Source organism: Rhineura floridana, chromosome 2, assembly GCF_030035675.1.
Source record: "Rhineura floridana isolate rRhiFlo1 chromosome 2, rRhiFlo1.hap2, whole genome shotgun sequence".
NCBI lineage: Eukaryota > Metazoa > Chordata > Lepidosauria > Squamata > Rhineuridae > Rhineura > Rhineura floridana.
Genome location: NC_084481.1, coordinates 19529554 through 19551052, shown reverse-complemented (window position 1 = coordinate 19551052; position 21499 = coordinate 19529554). Strand labels below are relative to the sequence as shown.

Here is a 21499-nt window from a genome sequence, read left to right as displayed (position 1 = left end):
CCCGGCCTCACTCACAGTTACTTTACGGAGGCGGGGCTTAAAGTTTGAGGTGACTCAAAGGCTGGTTTATTGAAGCTCGTTGATTGCTGTGATTTTTGAGGGAGGACAGACGAGACTGTGGCTGTCTGGGCAGGAGGAGGGAGGCTTTATTGCTATTCCCCTCTCCTGACAACGGTCAACTCTAGTTCGGGGCTTGCTAGACTCCCTCGTGGCCTTGGGGAGGGTGGTCCCTCTTCAGCCGCTGCCTATCCCGTTGTGGGAGAAGCGGGTGGACATCCTCTTAATCCTATGCACGTCTGCTTGGATTAGAAGTAAGACTCACTGAGTTCAGCGAGGCTTACTTCCAGGTAAGTGGGTATAAGGTCATAACCGAAGTTGAGTTTGGTTGTAAAGGATAGCAGCAAGTGCAATGGGGAAAACAAACTCTGTAGCGGGAAAGCCGATTGGCCCAGTCTCTCCTCTCCGCAGAGGAAAAATAGATTATTGCTCTTGTAAACTTAACGTTTCCATTTGCCTACCACTGAGGCCGAAGTTTTTGTAACGCAGCTGAGTAATTCAGCTGTCGTTCACGCTGGCCACTTGCTTTCGTTTAAATCTTGTGCCCTGACAAGCTTGGGGAGGGGCTGGATCCTGGGAAGATTGAAGGCAGTGCCACAGTGTGCCTTCTCCCTTGAAAGTGGAGCTGCGCTGGTTTACAAGGAAGAAAGCTTCATGATTTACTGTAGATCGATCTAACCACAGTCTTTCTGGAGTTGTTATCATTAGCACTCTTGACATAGGACATGTAATGTTTATGTTTCTACGCAACCTGATTTTATGCGTGCCGATTGCAAAGTTAGCTGTTCTCAAGCCTGTAGGAGCTTAAGAGCGGATACCGGTAAGGCACTTAAGCAGGACTTATAGCAGTTATTTCTCCCTTGGAACCTGGGTATTTCTAAGGAAATTAAAGGGCTTTGAGCTCAGGCCAGTGATACACATTTTATGTCGATTTGTTTTTTACTGATTGATCTTACTGGTATTTTTGATGAATGTTTTGTAATTGTTTTATGTAAACTGTTTGGAAATGTTTATTGATTTAAGTGGCATATAAAACTTGTCATATAAATAATTAAAAAATAAAGTTTGCATGTACTTATTTATAGGTGTAGATAGAAATTTTTAGGCCTCTGAGCAAATTAAGATGGTGGATGGCTGGGGTCTCATCAGTGCTCTGTTTTGCAGTACAGAAGGGCCCCATGTTCTGGACCCCCGCTGAAAAACGAAAACCACTGAAAAGTGGAACTCATTGAATAGAATGGTGTGCGATGCCCGAAAACCGCCGTAAAAGCGGAACAAGCGCCGTATGAGTGGGGCTTTAGTCTAATTGCGTCTAATTGAGACTGCCGCATTAGCGAAGTGTTGTAAAGCGGGGCCCTACTGTATACCCAGCTGACCTGTTTTGTTTTTTTTAAATTAAAGTTTTGATTATTTAAAATTAAAAGAAAACAAGTGGGGAGGGGACACAAAAGATCTAAGACACAGTGCAAAGACCCTGGGCCAACCCCTAACACCCTTGCTTTGGAATGAGCTCTGCTCCCCTCTTCAGAATGTAGTTAACAAAAGTACCTATCAATGTTTTTCTCAAACTTCTGATTTTCTTTCCTTCCCCATTTTTCGGTGACCTATTTGCCGTTTTCTTTTTTCAAAGCACAGCATGAATATTTTTGAACATTTAAATGTTTGCTTCCAAAGGAGTAGCCACATTAGTCTGTTGTAGCAAAAACACCTGTAGCATCTTAAAGGCTAACCAAATTATTGTGGCATAAGTTTTTGTGGACTAGAGTCTGTTTCACTCATATGCACTGTATCTGTTCTTATATAAGATGCTTGCCAAATGTGTATCTGACACTTTATAATGATTTAAAAGGAAATCCATTTAAAAACAGCTGCAGGCCCTCTTTGACATTTATCTTGGGGAGGGGTGGCTAACCATTTTTGGCTTGAGGATTGCTTACCCTTGGCTGGCCTGTGGAGGTCACATACTACCAATGGGTGTGGCCAAAACTGGATGCAGCAGTCCCACAGTCTGACATGCACACAGGGCACACACAAGAACACAAATGCTGAACTTCCAGCTGATCCATGCACATCAGATGAGATTTTATCTCCCCCTACCCATTTATCGAATAATTAATCTGATGGGAGGGGATGATTGTGCAGAGACACTCACAAACAGGGCATGGCACCACAGCATTCTCTTCACTTGTGTTCCCCAGCAACTGACATTCATAAGCAATACTGCCTCTGATACTGGAGGTAGCCAAGAAGAATTGATACCATACTGAACAGCCATATGCAGAGCTGACTGTGGGGGGACCTTTCTAAGAGTTTTACTTCGTTTTGTTTGTTTCTTTTTACTTCATTTATATCCCACTTTTTCTTTAGTGAGCATAAGGAAATAGTAGCATCTTTGCTTGGCTACTGTTAGGGATCTTGGGCTAAATGTAACCTTTATCTTGATATTCTGTTTCAGAGTAAATGGGTTTGCATGACATTTTCTATGAACTAAGGCAGTTCCATGTCTTGCTTGGTAAGCTCATATTTCATTGTGACTTCTGTTTTGTTTTGACTCTTCAGTATCTGGTTGTGTTCCAGAGTTTGTAGCATATTTCAGATAGAAATCTGCTTTATATGCTTAAAAAAACAATCAGCCAAAATGCCTTTTTCTTTACTACATTTGCTTCCTTTGCATTTGGCTAAAATTGCTAGTTTTTAGAACTGCAGAGAGATTGGGAAACATGCGTTTTCTAAAGAGTGTGTTCTATAGGAACCCACAACTCTGGCCCACTCAGCTTCACTTCTGTGTGGAACCTTCCTTGGGGTTGTAAAATGGACTGCTGTGGTCTTTGTGCCTGTTCTTATATTTGCATCTAAATATGGTGGTCCAAGTTTCAGCTCAGAAGCATATAGTTGCTAGGCTTTATTCTATGCTGAAGACCTACAGGGAGATCTGTGCTCTGTGTAGCTCTGTATTGATAATTGTTCAAAGGAGAGCTGAAGGCTTTGAAATACATAATCTTGAGAAACCATACTTGATGATGAGCTTTCAAAATGGTGTTAATTGTCCAGTGGGTCCAAATAATCTGGCAAGGTCTTTAAATTCCTGATCCCTCTCATCTGGGTTAGCAGACTGTGTTTATTTATATTTATTTATTTATTGCACTTGTGTACCGCCCCATAGCCGAAGCTCTGGTGTTTGGGGTGGGTTTGTTCTTTTTCACTATTTTGTAAGATTCCAATGCCACATCATTCTAGATTGGCCAGTAACAAAGCTGTTAAAATATAATATAGGGTACACTTATTGCTCAAGTTTTATGCTTTTCAAGGACTGTTCCTGTATTCTACGGACACAAGTTGAATCCATTGGAGCAGAAAAACAATCTGAAGGCAGCAGCACTCAAGACTTGGTAAGAGGAAGTGTATGTTAACTTGACCTGTATCAGTAGTGCTAGTCCTGTCACAGTGGTGTCTGCATCCTTGAAAGAGAGAATGCATCATTTATTTTCTGCTCTCTTTGGATAGTGTGTGTCCAAACTGAAACTCTTGCTGCCTTCGTTCTTGGCAGAGAGTAGTTGTTAGCTGATCTCTGCTCATTTATACAAATTTACATAACAGCAAGAAGAAGAGTCACCTACTTTACGTTTTTAAAAGACCATTACATGGAGGGGCATATCCAGTGTAAGTTATATCTGAATTGAGGAGTGCAACATTACTGTGATTCAGAATCCACCCCTCCCCGGGCTCCCATTGCTAGCTAAGTCAAGTAGAACTTTGTGCATGCAGCATGTGGATCTTTCCCTTCCACAGCTGCAATAGCAAATTTTTGTTGGGCCACAGCGTGAACTGTATAATGAATTTATTTTTTATTTTGCATTTTATAGTGCTGTTTCATGGGTTAGATCAGATTTTCCCACCAGCTTTTTGCAATACACAATGTTGGATAAGTTTGTAAGAAAAGCAATTTATGCAATTTAAAAATAAAAAGACGTTGGTTTGGCTCTGTTTGCAAGTAATGGCGTGTAAGTAACAGCAAGTCACAATCTGGGGGAAAAACCTTGGCTTACTATGAAATCATCCCTAGCCTGGTCCTCCCTTGACACACAGAGAGGAAACAAACCACAGCACTGGCTTTGGCTTGTGGCCTGTTTCCTCTTGATTTGTTTGAATAGAAACAATCTATAAGTGGCAAGCCAAGAACAAGCCTGGTGTACATGTAGCACAAAGACAGCACTGTGGTTTATTTCCTCTTGGTGCTGCAAAGGATGGAATGAGGCAGGCATTCAGACTATGCCATAGTTTTTCAGACTGTGACTTACTGTGATGTGCAAGCCAGGCAATTAGATGAACAGAAGGGAGCCTTCCTTGTATGGAGCTCTCCTTCCAGTCACAGAGCAAAATCTTTAAGATCCTAGCTTTTGTGCTCTCATTGGATCAACTGCCTGCACTCTTCATTCTCTCTCTGCCTCAATTACTATCTTAAATGATCTCATGTAGAAGCAGAGTTTTCATTATAGTTGGCTTTTGGGGGCTTCACGTTCTTATGTTTTTTACCTTACTATGCTTGATGCAACAGCTGGTATAGCACAGTGGGAAGCCTGGCTAGGAGTCCAGTCTGTGAGTTCAAATCCCTGCTCGTGTCCCTGGGTGTCAAGGGCCAGCTAAAGATCACTCCCACAGTGAGTGGCTCAGGAGTTACATGCCCTGCCACCTGTGCAGCTGCGTGGGCAAGCTGCATAGTCCCAAGGAGCCCAGTTGCCTCCCAGCTGGCAGTTGCGGACAAGAAAGGGGCTGGCTTGTGCAGCTGTGGCAAGCTGAGCAGGCCCTAGGCAGCTGGGGAGGACTAGCCTCAGAGGGAGGCAATGGTAAACCCCCTCTGAATACTGCTTGCCATGAAATCCCTATTCATAGGGTCGCCATAAGTTGGGATCCACTTGAAGGCAGTCCATTTCCATGCTTGATGGACTCGCATGGTATTGTAACATGGCCCAATTCATGAATAAAATAGAAGGGGACTTGTATGTGGAAAGCATCGTGTTTATTTACTTGCTTAATATATTTATGTACTGCTTAATGCTTAAAATAGTCTCTACGCAGTTCTCACAGTATTACAAGATATAACAAGGGAATTGAGAAATTAAATATGATGCAATCCAATAAAAACCTAAAAACCAAACAGACAGAGCATCACATTTTGAAACATTTTTAGAGTCAGGGACCCTTCCCTCTTCAACCTCCTTGTTGCCAAGGCACATCCTGACTCACAAAATACTGCATAGCACTCCCAAATTCTACCTTGCATCTAAACAAACAATACAATACCTGCAAGACGCTCAGTATCGCTCATCCCATTCTATTTCCACATATCCACCACTGCACACAAACACGTCTTCCACCCAATCAATACCTCCCACTCAATCACCAGCCATTGATACCAGTCACTTCTTCCGCTCAACAAAAATGTGCTGTAAAAGCACCAAGGAGACAATAAAACCATTCACTGACAGAACTGTATAAATAATAATCCAAATTGCCACCTGTCAGTCACACAGATGTACTGTTCCTGACAGCAGTCTGACTCGTGTGCAGCTGCTGTCCCCCGCTCAAGGGTGGGTGGAACTGCACACTCCCCTCATTCCACAATGATAATAAATAACGGAGGCTACCATCACGACTATCCTTAGCATATCAGACAGTAAAAGGGGGTTTGAAGTGCATTAATTAATTTCCTTACTCTTTTTTTCTCATATGCGGTGTGGGGTGAGGTCCTATGTATGATACAGTAGTGCATTTGGATGGCAGGGGGGGCTATAAGTATGTATGCTAAATAAAACAACATGTTTATTTATCTTCTGGAGTGGGGAGCTGATGTTTTAAGTGCCAGTCATGCCTAGTGCCAAGATAATAAATGTCATGTTCCTTCATGTTAAATATACAGAAACCCATATGTTTCTTTAGCCCTGGGAAAGATCTTGTCAGGTAAAATGGACAAGTCTGTGAACTTGTACAGGACATGTTAGCAGATATATTTGCCTACTCTTGGTTACCTTACATATGACCTAAAGTCTGCATTGGAGGCAATATTGTGTATATCTGCAGTTGTGGTTTTCATTTTGTTGCAAGTTGCTCTCAGTTACTGATAGCCCAGTATAGTAATTGCAACTTTAGTAGTCACGAACGGCTTTCTAGGAATCATTCAATGCCAAGCACTGTTAAGAGGTAAACATAAAATGTTCTGCTGAATCTGTATAGTTTAATGCTTCCAAGTATGAAAAAGTCCTAATCCGTCTTGCCCTATACTCTTGAGGTATGTGAATGTAAGCATTTAATTAATATCTAAAAGGTGAGACTTTTTTTTACTGTTTATGTTAATTCAGTAACCACAGCCCTGCAGATGCTGCTTTTGGCGTGTGTGATTCTCTTCTTACTCTTTATAGGTTTCAGTCATAATGGATTGCTACTGTATTTCTGAGGGAAGGGGACTATATTACAGATTGACTAAATATTATTTTGCAGACAAACACTTAATATTGAGCTTTTTGTATTAGATTGGCTGACAATAGTTTGACTTGCCCAATCCAAATCTCAGGTAGCAATAAACAAACCTAAATAAAATGGACATGACGAAAACCCTACCTACCCCTAACTAATTCATCCTTTGACAACAAAGCAAAGGCAAAATTAAGAGACCTTGCAATACTGTTGGAAGATGCGTAGCTAGAGTGTTGGCAGATCTCCAAGGTTTATGTGAAGTTGCACTGTTTGCTGCAATTTTTACACATTAAAAGTGTGTATATGTTAAAATCTTTTTACTGTTCAGACAGATGAACCTGCTTTGTGTTGGGGACAATCAACTCAAAGACAAAATGAAGAAATATCATGGTCCTCTGATGTATCCCATTATGATCTCCAGGTGGAAATAGGTGACTAGCTTGTGATCTGAAAAATGATATTTCCTATTTTTACCCCTCTCTTCAGATGAAAAAGGGCTCCCAGGGTGGTTTACAAATATCTTATCTTCCTACCTTGTCTGGCTGAGAGATCAGCAAACTGGACAGTATTGTTCCATGAGGGGAAAATCTAGAGTTCTACCCACTCCTGGCCATTAGTTTTGAATCATGCAACCTTACTGATCTTTCTTAATATTTGCTTGTTCTTTACCATCCATTCACATCTGACTTGCTTGCTTTTCTTGTGATTATAATACTGAGACCAATGCCCTTTTGGCCCATGGTAGCTGCAGTGCTATAAGCGGTGACTTAAACTCCCAAAGATGCTGCAGATTGCTATCCCTGACTCCGCCTCTTGGCCAGGGAATCCCTCCAGCCACTTCTCTTTATATGAGGAAAGTGCAAGTCCACATTATCCTTTGCTAAAGATCTATAGAATGCTGTGTGAGGATGTTGGAGAGAATGCTGTCCTTTCATGCCAGTGCAACATAAGCCCCTTTGAGTGTTAATGGCTACCTAAAGTTGGGAGCTGCCAGTAACTACCCTGGAACTGATGTGAGGGTGCCGCTTGTGGCACTGTGAGGCTGAAGACTATTTTCAGATGGACTTGAATTGGCATCCTTATTAAATTCCCAGTTTGTTCTTTTACCTGCCTTTATTTTTGTCAACCACTGCCTAAATGTATTTCACATGATGTGTACATGCTATCCATTTGGAGGCACTGCAACATGAGTCTTTGTAATTTGCAGTTGGCCTTATAAAAATTGACTGCTTTTGATATTTGTCCTTTGGATTGTGATAAATTAGCTTTTAGCCATAGAAAATGTCTTCCCGACCCTTCAATATTGTTCAGCAAAACCAAAGTCAGACTTGCAGCAATACCTTATTTTGCTTGCTCAACTTAGTTATAATCAATGCCCAGTTTTGGCACAGGTATTCTTATGTTATGTTGTTTTATTTCTAGGCCGCCTTTTGGCCAGAAAGGCCCGCAAGGCGGCTTACACACAAATAAAAAACACAAATACAAAATACAAATAAAAACAATACAATTTACAAAAAATCAAACTAACAAAATTATAGCATTTCTAAAAAGCATCAACAGCTATTTTCATAATCTTCTGTTCTGTGTCTTAAATTTTTGAGGATGTGTGAATGATAAATGATGAATTAATAACTAAGAAACATTTCAGAGTTGCTAAAGTGGTCAACTTCTGTTTTGCTAATAGGAAGGGGATGCAACAACTTTACTTCAATCTACCTCGCACGCCATATCCCTACAGGAACACTGGTGGCTGTAAGGGTTACGGATCTCGAAAGATGTTCTGAAGAACGCTTGAAAGCTTTACAAGTAAAACGGATGGTTTAACATTTTACATATTTATGAAGTTAACCTGTAAAGGGGGAGGTGGTTTTTAAACATCGTATAAAGTGCTTAAAAATGAACACCCTCTGAAGAGGCAAGGTTCTTAAAAAGGAAATAATTCTAAGTATGCTAAGAAGTTTAAAAACTTGTGATCAGCTGCAGTGATACATTTGCTGAATTGCTTGAGCTTGCATTTCTGACATTATGCAACAGTCCAAAAGTCTTTTTCATTTCTGATTTGGGGATTGTCTTCAGATTAGTAGAGGGCTGTGGCTGAGGGTTTGTAATGTTCTGCTGCTCTTTAAAATAATAACACTTACTCTTCTAGAATGAGGTGGTATTATCCCACTCCTTTCGTCATCCCAATATCATGACTCTTTGGGCAGTGTTTACAGCTGGAAGCTGGCTTTGGGTTATTTCTCCTTTCATGGCCTACAGTAAGTATTCTGTTGGCAAAAGCTACATATTGATTGAATTATCTCTGCAGCTAATTGAGGGTTATATCCAATGCAGTCCAAGCACACATCCACTCAGACAGCAGGAGTCCCCTTTCCTCTCCCGCTCCCTGCAGCCCCCCAAAACCACTCCAGAGGGTTGGTTCCCTCAACCATAAGCAAATTCACATATGGCAGGAGACCAGTGATGGTGTGCAATACCATCTTCCTAATGTGCAAGACTGTTCTTTGATCATGCATAGCTGTGCACTACCCATGAGGTTATTTGTGAGCATCCTCCAAAATGTAGCAGGGGATCAGTTTTATGGGTCACACCTCTCTGAACTATGACAGGAAAATGTCTTGTAGTCAGCTCTGGTTTTATTTTATAAGTAAGGTCCTTGTTTTGACTTGCTAGCAAGTTTCACACACCTTTTCTAGGTTCAGCCAGTCATCTACTGAGGACTTACTTTCCTGAAGGCATGAGTGAAATGCTGATAGGAAATATCCTGTTTGGAGCCATCAGAGGGTTAAACTACATGCACCAACATGGCTACATTCACAGGTATTGGGTAGAAAACATTTGTTATAGGAAAGTGTGAGATGATTGCAGCATGGTTACTTGTCTAATTCATCTTTTTCTTTGCTTCAGTTTGTTAGTAGGCTCTCCTCCTGACTGCTGGGTGCTTTATCTATTTAATAATTAGTTATAAGGATTTGTACCAATCTACCAAAATTTTCAGGGTGGCTTACAAAATTTCAGAATGCAGTAAAACAAATTAAAAATATGCCAACTCTTACTAATTGTTGGGAGCTTGTATTTGACATCTGAGCGCTATAGTCACCCTTTCTGGTGTGAGTAAACTCTGAATCTTTGGGCGCCAATCCAAAGGGTTATTGTGCGATGAGCTGCCTGAGTTCATAGCAACCGAGGAAGCTACCTTATACTGAGTCAGACCATTGGTCCATCTGGCTCACGGTTGTCTTCCGTGACTGGCAGCAGCTCTCTGGAGTTTCAGACATTCCCAGCCCTACCTGGAGCTGCCAGTGATTGACTTGGGACCTTCTGCTTGCGAGACAGATGCTCGACCACTGAGCTCCAGCCCTCCCCTGATCAAATTGTCAAGTTTATTAGGGCTTTGGTTCCTTTCCCCCCAACAGCTGGCCAAGCTAACCCAACATGTATGGTTTTAATATTGGAAATTGTTTAATCTTATTTTAATGTAGATTTTGTATGTTTTTAATTATATGTATTTTTTATCTGGAAGCCGCCATGAGTTCCAGTTTTGGAAAAATGGTGGGGTATAAATAAAGATAATAATAATAATAACAACATTTCAGGCAACTCGGGAAGCAGGTTCCAAATGCAATGAGAAGTATTGGTGCAACAGTTTGGGGAAGGGAACTGGAGAAACTGATGTGTGCATGAACCTTTCTGTGTACCGAAAAGGTCTCTTTGGATCACAGCACTGGAATCCTATTGCCAGCACTGCAACTGTTCTGTATAGCCAAGGCTTCTGAAAATCTGTTTGCTGTGTGTATTGCCCCGGCTGTGGGCTGCTTCAAATTTAAGTTCAGTACCAAGGAATCAATCAGACAGATTCAAAGTTTACTCACAAAGGAGATGTTTATTGAGTAATTTAGCAAGCACACAGGCATACTCAATAACATGGAACGGGCTGCAAGGTCCCTGCATAGACACTTGCAGTCTGAAACCTGAACTGGGCTACATGTATGCCTTTTATAGCAAAAATCTTGGCAAAGCACAATGGTAACGGAATACATCATTAGCCGCTATCTTACATCAGATCATCGCATCTTGACAGGATACATGATTAATTATGCTATATCAGACTAGGCATCAAAGCTACCCTATGCCTAATAGGCTATGGCTACTATGTCACTATCTTTGAAGTATCGCAGTCTTTTGACCTAAGGTGTCAAGGCCCTTGATGGATCATCCTATCCACGTGAGAAGACACTGTTCTGGTGTAAACAGGTCATCTTGACCTCTCCATGCCACCCTCCCTTGGAACATGCGTTGCTGTTCCTTGACACATGCATCTCATTAGAGCTATCTAGATCAGCATCAAGGCTATTATCCTTGAGAGTACATCCAACGGTCCTCTCCCAGCCCATTAGCCTCCTAGATAAGACACAGCTGGGTGTAGATTGTTTACTCATTGACCGTTACTTGACCCAATCTCTAACAAGCTGAACTTCTTGCAGGTGCCCAAGGTTGAGAAAACATCATTATAAGCTTCCATTTGCAAATCCTAACCTCTTAAAGGCACATATACATATAAAAACAGCCATACATATGCATTGCAACGATTCCATGAACGCCCCATGGACTACATTGTGTGACTATACTTTATAAAGACCTAGGGATATCATTCTTTCAAATGCAAAATAACTACAATGAGGCACTTAGTTACTTGGTAGAAAACTGAGTATTTAGCTGCTTCATTGTACTCATTTTGTAATTGTGAGAATAAAGGCGTCCACGATCTTTATGAACAGACTCTCTCTCTCTATATATAGAAAGAAAAACACACAGTAATCAAAACAAATAATACCGCAAATAGTCATAGCTTTCTGTACACTAAGTATCCTGACGCATTCTTCTTTGGGCTCAGCAGAGGCAAGGACTGGGAAAGAGTCTGTGCCTTTCATGACAAAGGCCTAATCATTAGAAGGGCAGGGCTGGACAGTGCACAGAGGAATCTTTTGGGAATCACCAGAGTACCCCTTCTGTTTTCTGCCTCTCAGCCTGTTTCCCAAACGTGAAGTGAAGGAATGTAATGGAGAGGGTGAGCAGCTGAGCAGCAGTGAAGATGAAACATTTTTCTTGGCTTCCCTTGTCTTTTTCTAAGGGTCAAAACTTCAGGGAAAGGTCAGGGTCTAAGTGGGCTAAATAGGGGGCCTGGTTCCCCACTGCTGTTCTAATGGGTGTTTTTTGATTTTTGAAATTACAAGGCAATCTTTGATTTCTGGTGATCATCTCTTCATGCACCATCACTTAATGAGATCTGGTATTTACTCATTAAAGTATTTCTTCATTGCTGTTGAGAGCAACAAATGTTGATGGTGGCGGTTCTTGCGTGACACAGCATACGTTACTTTGGAGTTAAGTGGAGCAAGAAACTTCTCAGATGCATTAGATCAGGTTAAGAGTCTTTATTAAGACATTAGGGCCAACAGGCTTAAGAGTAAATACATGTAGAGTTTCTTCAGTCACCCCCCCTTCTGGTACATCTCTCTCCAAAGGTAAACACAGAAGACAACCGCTCAGTTCAGAGGCAAAATGCAGAAGACACAACTTACAGACTCTGTTAGAACTTTCCCAGTTGCTATCTCACGTTACCATGACAACCGCTGGCCTTGGATGTCTGCTCTCTCTCAGGCCAGGAGATAACAGTTACTTCTCCAAACTTGCAGGCTTTATGGAAAACAACTAGAGACAGTAATGCCTATGGGTCAACAGCCCAACAACAAACACACACTGTACATCTTCAAGATACATACATACACAATCTCTCTGTGATGATTCAGTATAGTGACTGCCAGGCCATGTGGAAGACATTGTAAAATGTGTGTTAGAATCTTGTTGTTGTCTGAATCATTTTTCTAACTAAAACATTGTTTGTCTTTCAGAAGTATTAAAGCTAGCCACATACTGATTTCTGGGGATGGCCTAGTTTATCTGTCTGGCTTAAATCATCTTTACAGTTTAGTCAGCAGTGGGCAACAGTTAAAAGCTGTGTATGACTTCCCCCAGTTCAGTACATCAGTGCTTCCTTGGCTCAGTCCTGAACTACTGAGGCAGGTCAGTATATGTTGTGTTTCATTGTGACTGAGCAGTTTTGCAGAATATACTTACTGGCACAGACTGAACCTTAGAAATATCTATAAAGAGTTCTAATTCTGCATTATAAGAACTAATCCTGATGGATTAATGCTCTCCTTTTTTTTTTGTTAACATTAGACATCTTTTAACATTGTATATAACACACAATGATTAAGAGATACGCATTTGAAAAATTACATATAATGTGAAATGCACATCCTTAAATCATTGTTGCTCCATAATTCCTGTTCCAGTATGTAATTATTATTAGAAGTTATTACTGAAAATCATTGGATCAGTTATAGAAATCTGTACATCATTGAACTATCACTATATCTTAATCAACCATTCCTTCCTTGTAGAACTATATTTACTTCACTAAAATCATCATTGTTGTAGTCAAAAAGTTCATAATTAAAGCTCTAGTTTCCTTTCAAACAGCTTCATGTAAGTAGTGCAGCAAAGCTGTCATTAAATCATAACTTGTTTATACTCAATGATATTTTGAATATTTCATTACACATCTTTCTGATATCTCAACATGATAACCATGTGCAGGCATTCAGCATTTGATGTAGCTACTTCCAAAGGGGTATGTATTCACTTCTTATAAGACTTAATTTGTCTTTCTGGTATAAGATACCGTAAATACAAAATCTTACATTGAGATGCTTTCAAAGTAAGGCAAATAGAAAAGTTGGCTACTCATTCAAAGTTATTTCCCCTCCTATAATTCTGCCTTCCCTATGTAATTCTTAACAGATTTAAGGCTGCTGAGAGATCATCCATAGTTTTGGGATTGGGTTCCATCAATATGCTGATGATACTCAGCTTTATATTACTTCAGTATTTAGAGGCCCTAGTCAAGCAGATGAGGGAGACAGGTTAAAACTGAACCCAGACAAGATATTGGTGATGATGATAAGCAAGGGTGGGGAACTTTTGTAGTTCCACAGGCCAGATCTTTATGAAGATTGGCCCCATGGGCTAACTTTGATGGGTGAGTGTGGCCACCACCTTTCAATCATGTGGCATCATTATGATATACATAATTGACAGGCAGGTGACCCTGCCCACCTGTCAAAATTACTTGCGGGGAGAGGGAGTTCCCAAGTGCCAGCAGCAAGCACTGGCTTCCTTCTCACCCTTCCTGCACTGCCCAAAGGAGAGAAGGAAAAGCCTTTCCAAGTCTCCCCCTTTCCCCCATTAAGTTCCCAATATTGCAGACTTTCAGAGGGAGGGGAAGATATGAAGGCTTTTTCAGTTCTCCCCGTCCCCCTTAATCCCCAGTGTCAGGGAGTTAATGAGGGAAGAAGGGAGGCTTTTGCAAAGGCTTTAAGACAGCCCTCTATCTTCTATTTGAGGAAATGGGAGCTCAGGAGCTGTCATCAAGCCTTTGCAAAAGCACTATGCGGGCAAACTGCTCGAAAGGCACTTTTGCATAGAGCTTTAATCCCCGCTCAACACTGGGAACAGGATTGCACAGCCAAAACAGGATTGAATGGTTCCTCCCACCCATCAGCTGATATCAGTAGTAACATTGGTGGTGAGCGTGGTTTCAGGAAAATGGTTCCCCACTCCGCTGATAACAAGTGGCTGAGGTCTGGTGATTAGCCTGACTGTAGTCAATAGGATTTCTGTGACCCTGTCAGGTAAAGAGCCTGGGGGTCGTCCTGGACCCAGTACTGCTTCTTGAGAAGCAGGCTGGAATAGCTGTCAGAGTTCCTTCTTTCACTTTTGATTAATAACAATTAACTGGGATTGCACAGCATGCACATCTTCTCTGCCAGTGGTACTGGTTGCCGATTTAAGCTGCTGGTTTTAATATTTTAATTTTTTCATGGCCTAGGATCCTTTTACCTTTAATGCTCTCTCTTTGCATATCAGCCCACTTGTCAGTTGAGGTTTTGTCAGCAGTTATAATCGTGCTGACTCTGCAGTAAGTTGAACAGTAGCTGAGAATTCTGCTCTGAAACTAGAACCTCCAGAAGTGGGAAAAACTACTTCTTTGTCTCTTTGAACATTTTTAATTTAAAACTATTTTCTTTGGCTGCTCAGACTTGTATTGTGTTTTTAATGTTGTTAATTTTTTGTTTGACACAAACCATTACTTGAATTACTAAAAAAAATAAAATACTTACTTATTCGGAGGTGGCTTGTATACCAATAAAATTCTTGAAATGTAAGTTACCCATTTCTTCCTTTTATGTACCACTCTTGAGCTCTGACTATTTTTGATAAATCCCCTTCTAACTCATAAACTTTTCTAAGTAATTACTTCCTCCCTTAACCCTCGCCTCATTAGGAGGGATGCTGAACTAGAAAGTTGGCTATTGGAGCTAAAGGCCCAAATTCTATCTATTTCTGTAGTTATTGCTTGAGATTTTAATGCGCGTTTAGGATGATGTGATCAGGCCTCAGCAAAATGTCAGGGATGGTATAATGAGAAATGGGAAATGAGAAACTAAGGATAAGGATACAACTACAGCTGGTTGAGCATTACATGAATTAGTCACCATTACCTAGTTATGTAGTTTTTCTTAATATCTGTGGGTTGAGTGAACAATATATACAGAGTTTGCAGGAACTAATACTGCAGGTGATGTCATGACAGTTAATGCTTCCATTACAGAAGCAGTGTCATTCAGTCTCCTGGTTTGCACAATGTACAGGCTCCCAGAGAGAAGAATGTGGCTGTTCTGCTCCTCCCATCATTTTGCTGCTATGCTGAGCTAAGCCCTGATTTGACTTAGCATTTCATCCAAACTAAGGCTCAAGGCCCTTTCCAGGCTAACCACAAGCTGTAAACAAGATTTGTCCAGTGTTTGACCCAGACATGTTAAACAACTATTGCCCAGTGGCAAAAATTGCCTTTTTGGGCAAGGTGCTCAAAAAGGTGGTGGCAGTCCAGCTTCAGGCATGCTTGGAAGAAACTGATTACTTGGGTCCATTCTAGTCTGGCTTCAGGCCTGGCTATGGCAATGAAACTGCTTTGGTGGCCCTAGAGAGAGATAGGGGAAATGCAACCCTGCTCGTTCTCCTTGATTTCTCAGCAGCTTTTGATACTGTTGACCATGGTATCCTTTTGGAATGTCTCAGGGAGGTTGGGATTGGGGGCACTGTGCTTAAGTGGTTCTGCTCATACCTCCAGGGCCACTTCCAAAAAATAGTTATGGGAAGCTACTATTTGGCACCATGGGATCTGCCCTATGTTGTTCTGCAGGGTTCCATCTTGTTCCCCATGTTATTTAACATCTGTATGAAGGTGCTGGGAGCTGTCATCAGGAGATTTGAAGTGAGGTGTCTTCAATATGCAGATAACGTCTAACTCTCTCTGTTCCATATGAATCGGGAGAGGCAGTTGAGATGCTAGACTGGTGCTTGGAAGTGGTGATGGGCTGGATGTGGGTCAATAAATTGAGACTATATTGTGAAAAGGCAGAGATGTTATGTGTCTAGAGGTCTCATGTCCAGGAGGTGGGGAGATGGCCTGTTTTGAATGGCGTTGTATTCTCCTTGAAGGAACAGGTCCACAGCTTGGGGGTCCTCTTGGATTCAACATTGTCACTGGAGGCTCAGGTGGTCTCAGTGGGTAGGAGTGCCTTTTTCCAGCTCTGACTGGATCGCCATCTTCAGCCCCTTTTGGACAGAGATGTCTTGGCCATGCTACTCCATGCACTGGTAACTTTCAGATTGGATTATTGCAATGCACTTTACATGGAGCTGCCCTTGAAGACAACTCAGAAGCTTCAACTGGTCCAAAATGCAGTAGTCAGATGACTGACTGGGGTTCCCTTTAGATCTCCCATGATTTAAAACAGCTGCACTGCTTGCCAGTTCGTTTCTGAGTCCAATTCAAGGTGCATTGCGCTGATGGGATGTGTTAGCTGAATACTGCCCAAAGGGCATAATATTATATACTTCAGGGTTTGAATGTAGCAACAGGTTATTTCTGTTTTGATTTATGAACTCCCCTATTCCACGGGCATGAGCAAGCAAACAGAACTTAGAACAAGCAACAATATCTACCAGTATTCTGCTTTGCAAACAAAAAACCCGCTCTTACATTTCAGTATGCATAAGTTTCTTTCAGTTCTTGCACATTGGCAGGTATTCAGCGGTTGAAATCATCAGTGCAGTGTCTTCTTCCATAGGATATGTATGGATATAATGCGAAGTCTGACATCTATAGTGTGGGCATTACAGCATGTGAACTAGCCAATGGGCACGTACCTTTTCAGGATATGCCTCGTACACAGGTAAAGCACCAAATCTTTCAACTTGTTAGTTAAGCACATCTATTTTGATACGTAATACTGTCATAAAAAGAGGCAACTTAATCTTTAGTTTCTTAAACACCTAGCTACCTAATTTGACTGACTGACTCCCTCCCCCCAATAGCCAAAGCTCTGTGGGCGGTTTACAACAATTAAAAACAAATATACAAATTTTAAAAAACAAATTTTTAAACAGCAATTTAAAATCGTATGCTAAAATGTCTGGGAGAAGAGGAATGTCTAATGCAATAAGACTTCCTCTATTGCAGTGTTTTAAAAAATACTGTAAGGGCTGAGCTGAAAAAGAGCAGGGTGATGTTTTGTTAACATAAAAATGCATCATATTGGCACTCCCTTTTTTAAAAAAAAAAATGCTGTAAAGTGGTTCAAAGGTGTTCACCTATTCAGGAGCCAGTGTTTTGAAAAGCTTTTGCTTGCCGTTCAGTGATGTTGTAATTTTCTTTACATGGTTCCTAATTGTCCAATCCAGGAAGCATTGCTCTCACTCTTAAGTGGATTGTGTGCCCTATGTAGCTTTGTGTCCCCATTATGAGATACCTGATTGGATGCTGAAGAAACAAGAGATAGGGGAGTGACAGTGAAAAGCTTTGATAGGAGGTGAATTTGCACATTTTAGAGTTTTCCCCCCATGAAATATTTTCATTGAAATCTATTGTTCCAAAAATTAAAACGGGTGTATATTTGGCAGAGCCATAATTTATTGACTTAGACAGATTAAGATGGTCATTGGACATTTTGCATTGCCCTAACATTTCTACCAGATGCTGCTGCAGAAGCTTAAAGGTCCATCTTATTGTCCCTGGGCTGTAAGTAATTTTCCACGTGGTGAATCCAGGATAAAAAATTCTCGGTCAGGGATTGACTCTGGAATTGGTGAAAGCATGACACACACAATGGCAAGTGAGAGACTGCAGACTCCACCAAAAACCTTCTCCCCTGCTTTCCATAACTTGATAGAACTCTGTTTGCAACAGGACCCAGAGAAAAGGTAAGGCTGTTAGCAATTAGTGACCACAAAACTGCAATTACAGTTGTATGCAGTTCAAGAGTTTTCCAGTTATTTGAAACCCTTGTTTTATCCCAAAGCTTGTAATTATCAAATCTTTTCACTGTATATTTCATACAAATGTATTTTGTAAATGTTTGTTTAGTATTTTTCAGAATTGCTTTGACGAAAGATTTTTAGCTTTCACCAGATAGACTCATGTTTTGGGGTGGTTTCCAACTAAACAGAACTGCTAATGCAAGGATTTCAACTTGTACAATGGTACTTCTCTCTCTCCTCTCCTCACATGCCTTCTGAATCTGTTCAACCCTCTGGAGCAAGTTTGGGGAGGGGGTGGGAGATGTGCAGGGAGAGGAGAGAGAAGTTCACTTGTGCAAGTGGAAATCCATGCGCTAGCAGATCTTTTTTATTAGATACCGCCCTTTGTTTTTGTTTTTAAATAAAAGCCGCATTTCTCAGGAAGCTAGCTTCCAAATTTTGAAGGGGTACTATGGAGCATATAATACAGTCAGATCAGATTAGGTAGAAGTGAGGCTTGGCTGCTGAAGTGTCAGTTCTTTGCTAAAATGTAAAAATAGGTGTTCACAGTGATGATGACAGATATTTGAGGCATGATCCAAGTGGATCACTACCTGTGCAGTACCTGTATGCAGAAGATTCTGATAGAGCTTAATAAAGCCCATACTTTCCATATCTGCAAACATTATCCCACAGACACTGTAATGGAACAGTAAGAGGATCTGTATGTGCTTCCCATATTCTGGGGTGGTGAAGAAGGAAAAGGAGCTATGTTGAATCTTTCCCCTTTTCTTCCTGCACAAAGTGCAAATAGATCATGCTATAATTTTTGGTAGGGCTGCACCTGAAGCTTTAGTTGATTAATTAGTGGGCAATAAGGTCACACATTTCTTTTATTTTAAAAGGTATTTTGGAAAATGTCAAAATGAATTCTAACTTTATGTGTGGTTATTTATAACTTAATAAATGAAACTTCTCTTTAAAAGGTAGGCGTAGTAACGTTTTGGTAATATGTAAATATGTGTCATTTTAATCCATACAAAGGCAGCTGATTGACTAAACTCTACAGTTAGTTGACAGTCCTTATTTTCAAACTATTCACATATGAAGAGCTTGAAAAATACACTTTTTTCAGGCTTAATATGATTTTGAAAATATTAAGCAACTTTAATAAGTTTATGTAAGGACTCTATTTAAAATGAAATGCCTTTACTGGATTTTTCTTTCAATTGATTGACCATGTAATAGGCTGCAAGAGGAGGGAAAGTAATTACTAGCTAACTCCATTTGCTGCTAAGGTTAAAATATCTAAGTTTTGTGTTTTCCTCCTGGGATCTAGGCCATCGGCAAGAGGTCTACTGTCGCATGCTTTTTTCAAGCAGGTGAGCTTGCAACAAATTGTGCTATTTGCTGCTAAAGATAATAACCAAGGCTATGATCTAGAAAACGATCATGAACTAGGAACACAAGTTGCTCATAGCTGAACATGGAAGATGCAGCCATATATCTGGAGCAGTTTGATTGTAATGGGAGAACTATAAAAGTTGTGCACAAAGAACAATATGCTTGCAGAAGTGGCATAAAAATTGCAGGCTGCTTGTCATAATTGGTCAACTTTCAGTGAGACATTGTTCTACAATAGGGGTGGGGGATCTTTGGCTGTAGAACCTTTCCATCCAGCCCTCTGCTCCACAGCAGTTTTTCACTCTGTTCCTGCCATAGCTGTTCCTTCCCTGCTAGGCTGGGAAAATAGAAGTCTCTTCTCTCCCATTCAGCATAGAATAGTGTGCATGGGATGTGAAAGAGAAGTGAGAAAAGGGTGTGGCAGAGAGAGGTGTTGCCCACTTTTGCTTTTGTCCCCACCAGCCACTGGTATGTGGCACTGAACAATTTCCCTCTAGTGAATATGGCTTCCCTATCCCTGTTCTATAGTGTCTAATTCAATGAGCCTCATTACTAACAGGTGCCCATTTACAGCAAGGCATGCCTTTCCAAAGTAAACCAGAGTTTCAAAATCTAACTTCTCTGCCTGTTGTAGGATAATGAGCCTATCCAAATGAATTAATGATTTCAACAGATTTATGGATACAAGTTCACTATTTCCAGTCACTGTGTTCTCCCTTTAAGGTAAAAGAACAAACAAAGGGTTCTTTACTTTCACTGTTGCCTCCTGCCATCCAACATACCCAACCACAAGTGTCATCAGCGTGTTCAGCAACCATTTGGAGCAAGACAGGATGCCTTTTGCCAAACGAGAGAGAGATGTACTGGGAATTCTAAAGATAATAAACCATACTTCTGATATTGGTCTCTGGGGGAAAATGTGATTTTTTTGCTGCTTTTTCTTTTTAATGTTTAAAATACAAATATTAGTCATATACTTGAAAAATGTTAAATTTTTGTACAGATGATGCTATATGGTGAGGAAAATTCTTCCAAGGTGGTACTATGAAAATGCAATAACCCTCACTTCTTGAATTGCCAAAAATGTCCACATACTTTCAAGCATCTCCTTTCCAGTTTTATAACTGAATTTTTTATGATAAAACTAGCTTGGTATGGCATTTTTGGTATGTCTGTGATTACTGCCTCTGAAGTGTTAAGCTGAAGTATTGTTTCCATTCTCTCAGGCGTTAATCACATGTATAAACTTTTTCTTTAAAGTACTGCCTATTCTTACTCTAAAAAGTGGCAGTGTGCAAACCATGGTGAACTTTGCAGGATCATCTGCCACCCCTCCTCAAACAGTTGTTGGAGCAGCCATCACTGTAGCATGGAAATACTTTGCATTAATGACCACAGTTTTCCTAATAGTGATAAAACTGGAGTCTGAAACTCCTTGGATTATATTATTTATAAAGATGTTCCTTATTAATCCCAAAGCTTTATTTTGAAATACACTACCTAAGAGTTCTCACCTAGCTAATCTTAAAACTAGCAACATCTCAAGATGAACTTCATAGGATTAATGAGGTAAAAGGAATCTTCATAATGAGGCAAAGAATATGGAAGATCCACTGAGCCATATAGAAGCATGAATATGACTTAAATAATACATTTCTGTTAGAAGTACACTGCTGCAACCACTATTCTACAAAGTAATAGATTCTTAAATAAGATAGCTTTAAGCCTTGCATTTTGACCTCTTTGTTATGCCTTTCATAGAGAAAGGTAAGAAGCCCAAATGACAAAAAAGAACATTAAAAAGGCCAGACTGACACTACTTTCTGTTCATGTTACTCTTAGTACTGTGAATGCCTGAATGAGCATGACCTTAACCAAAATTCTTGCTCTCTGTACAGCATTTAATTTTGGGGAGAGGGTTTTTAATACTGAGATTTACAATTATATTTTATTAATGTACATTTTGATTATGTAAAATAGATGTTAGTTTATTTTTAAGTGTAACCTCACAGAGTTGTATCAGATGTGATGTGAGTAGCATCACAAGTGTTCTTTTGGCTAAGAAACTACTGAAGTAAACTTTATGTATTTTGATCTCAACTCTGACAAATGTAACTAGAATAAAATGTACTTTAAGAGA

General features: G+C 40.4%; 1 protein-coding gene across 3 annotated transcripts; it reads left to right on the top strand.

The window, feature by feature from the left end:
- The first annotated feature begins 27 nt into the window (after positions 1-27).
- Positions 28-21499, top strand: STRADB (STE20 related adaptor beta). Of its 3 annotated transcripts, none has more exons than XM_061608004.1 (12): positions 28-49; positions 2513-2569; positions 3366-3446; positions 6857-6959; positions 8213-8334; positions 8678-8786; positions 9225-9348; positions 12441-12612; positions 16788-16892; positions 17693-17919; positions 19295-19337; positions 20083-21499. In XM_061608004.1, the coding sequence occupies exons 2-12, from the start codon at positions 2558-2560 to the stop codon at positions 20233-20235; spliced, it is 1251 nt and encodes a 416-aa protein (XP_061463988.1). In that variant the 5' UTR covers positions 28-49; positions 2513-2557; the 3' UTR covers positions 20236-21499. The 3 variants fall into 3 exon arrangements, with proteins under 3 accessions (XP_061463988.1, XP_061463985.1, XP_061463987.1); XM_061608001.1 differs by lacking the exon at positions 28-49 and adding an exon at positions 56-347; XM_061608003.1 differs by lacking the exon at positions 28-49 and adding an exon at positions 618-877.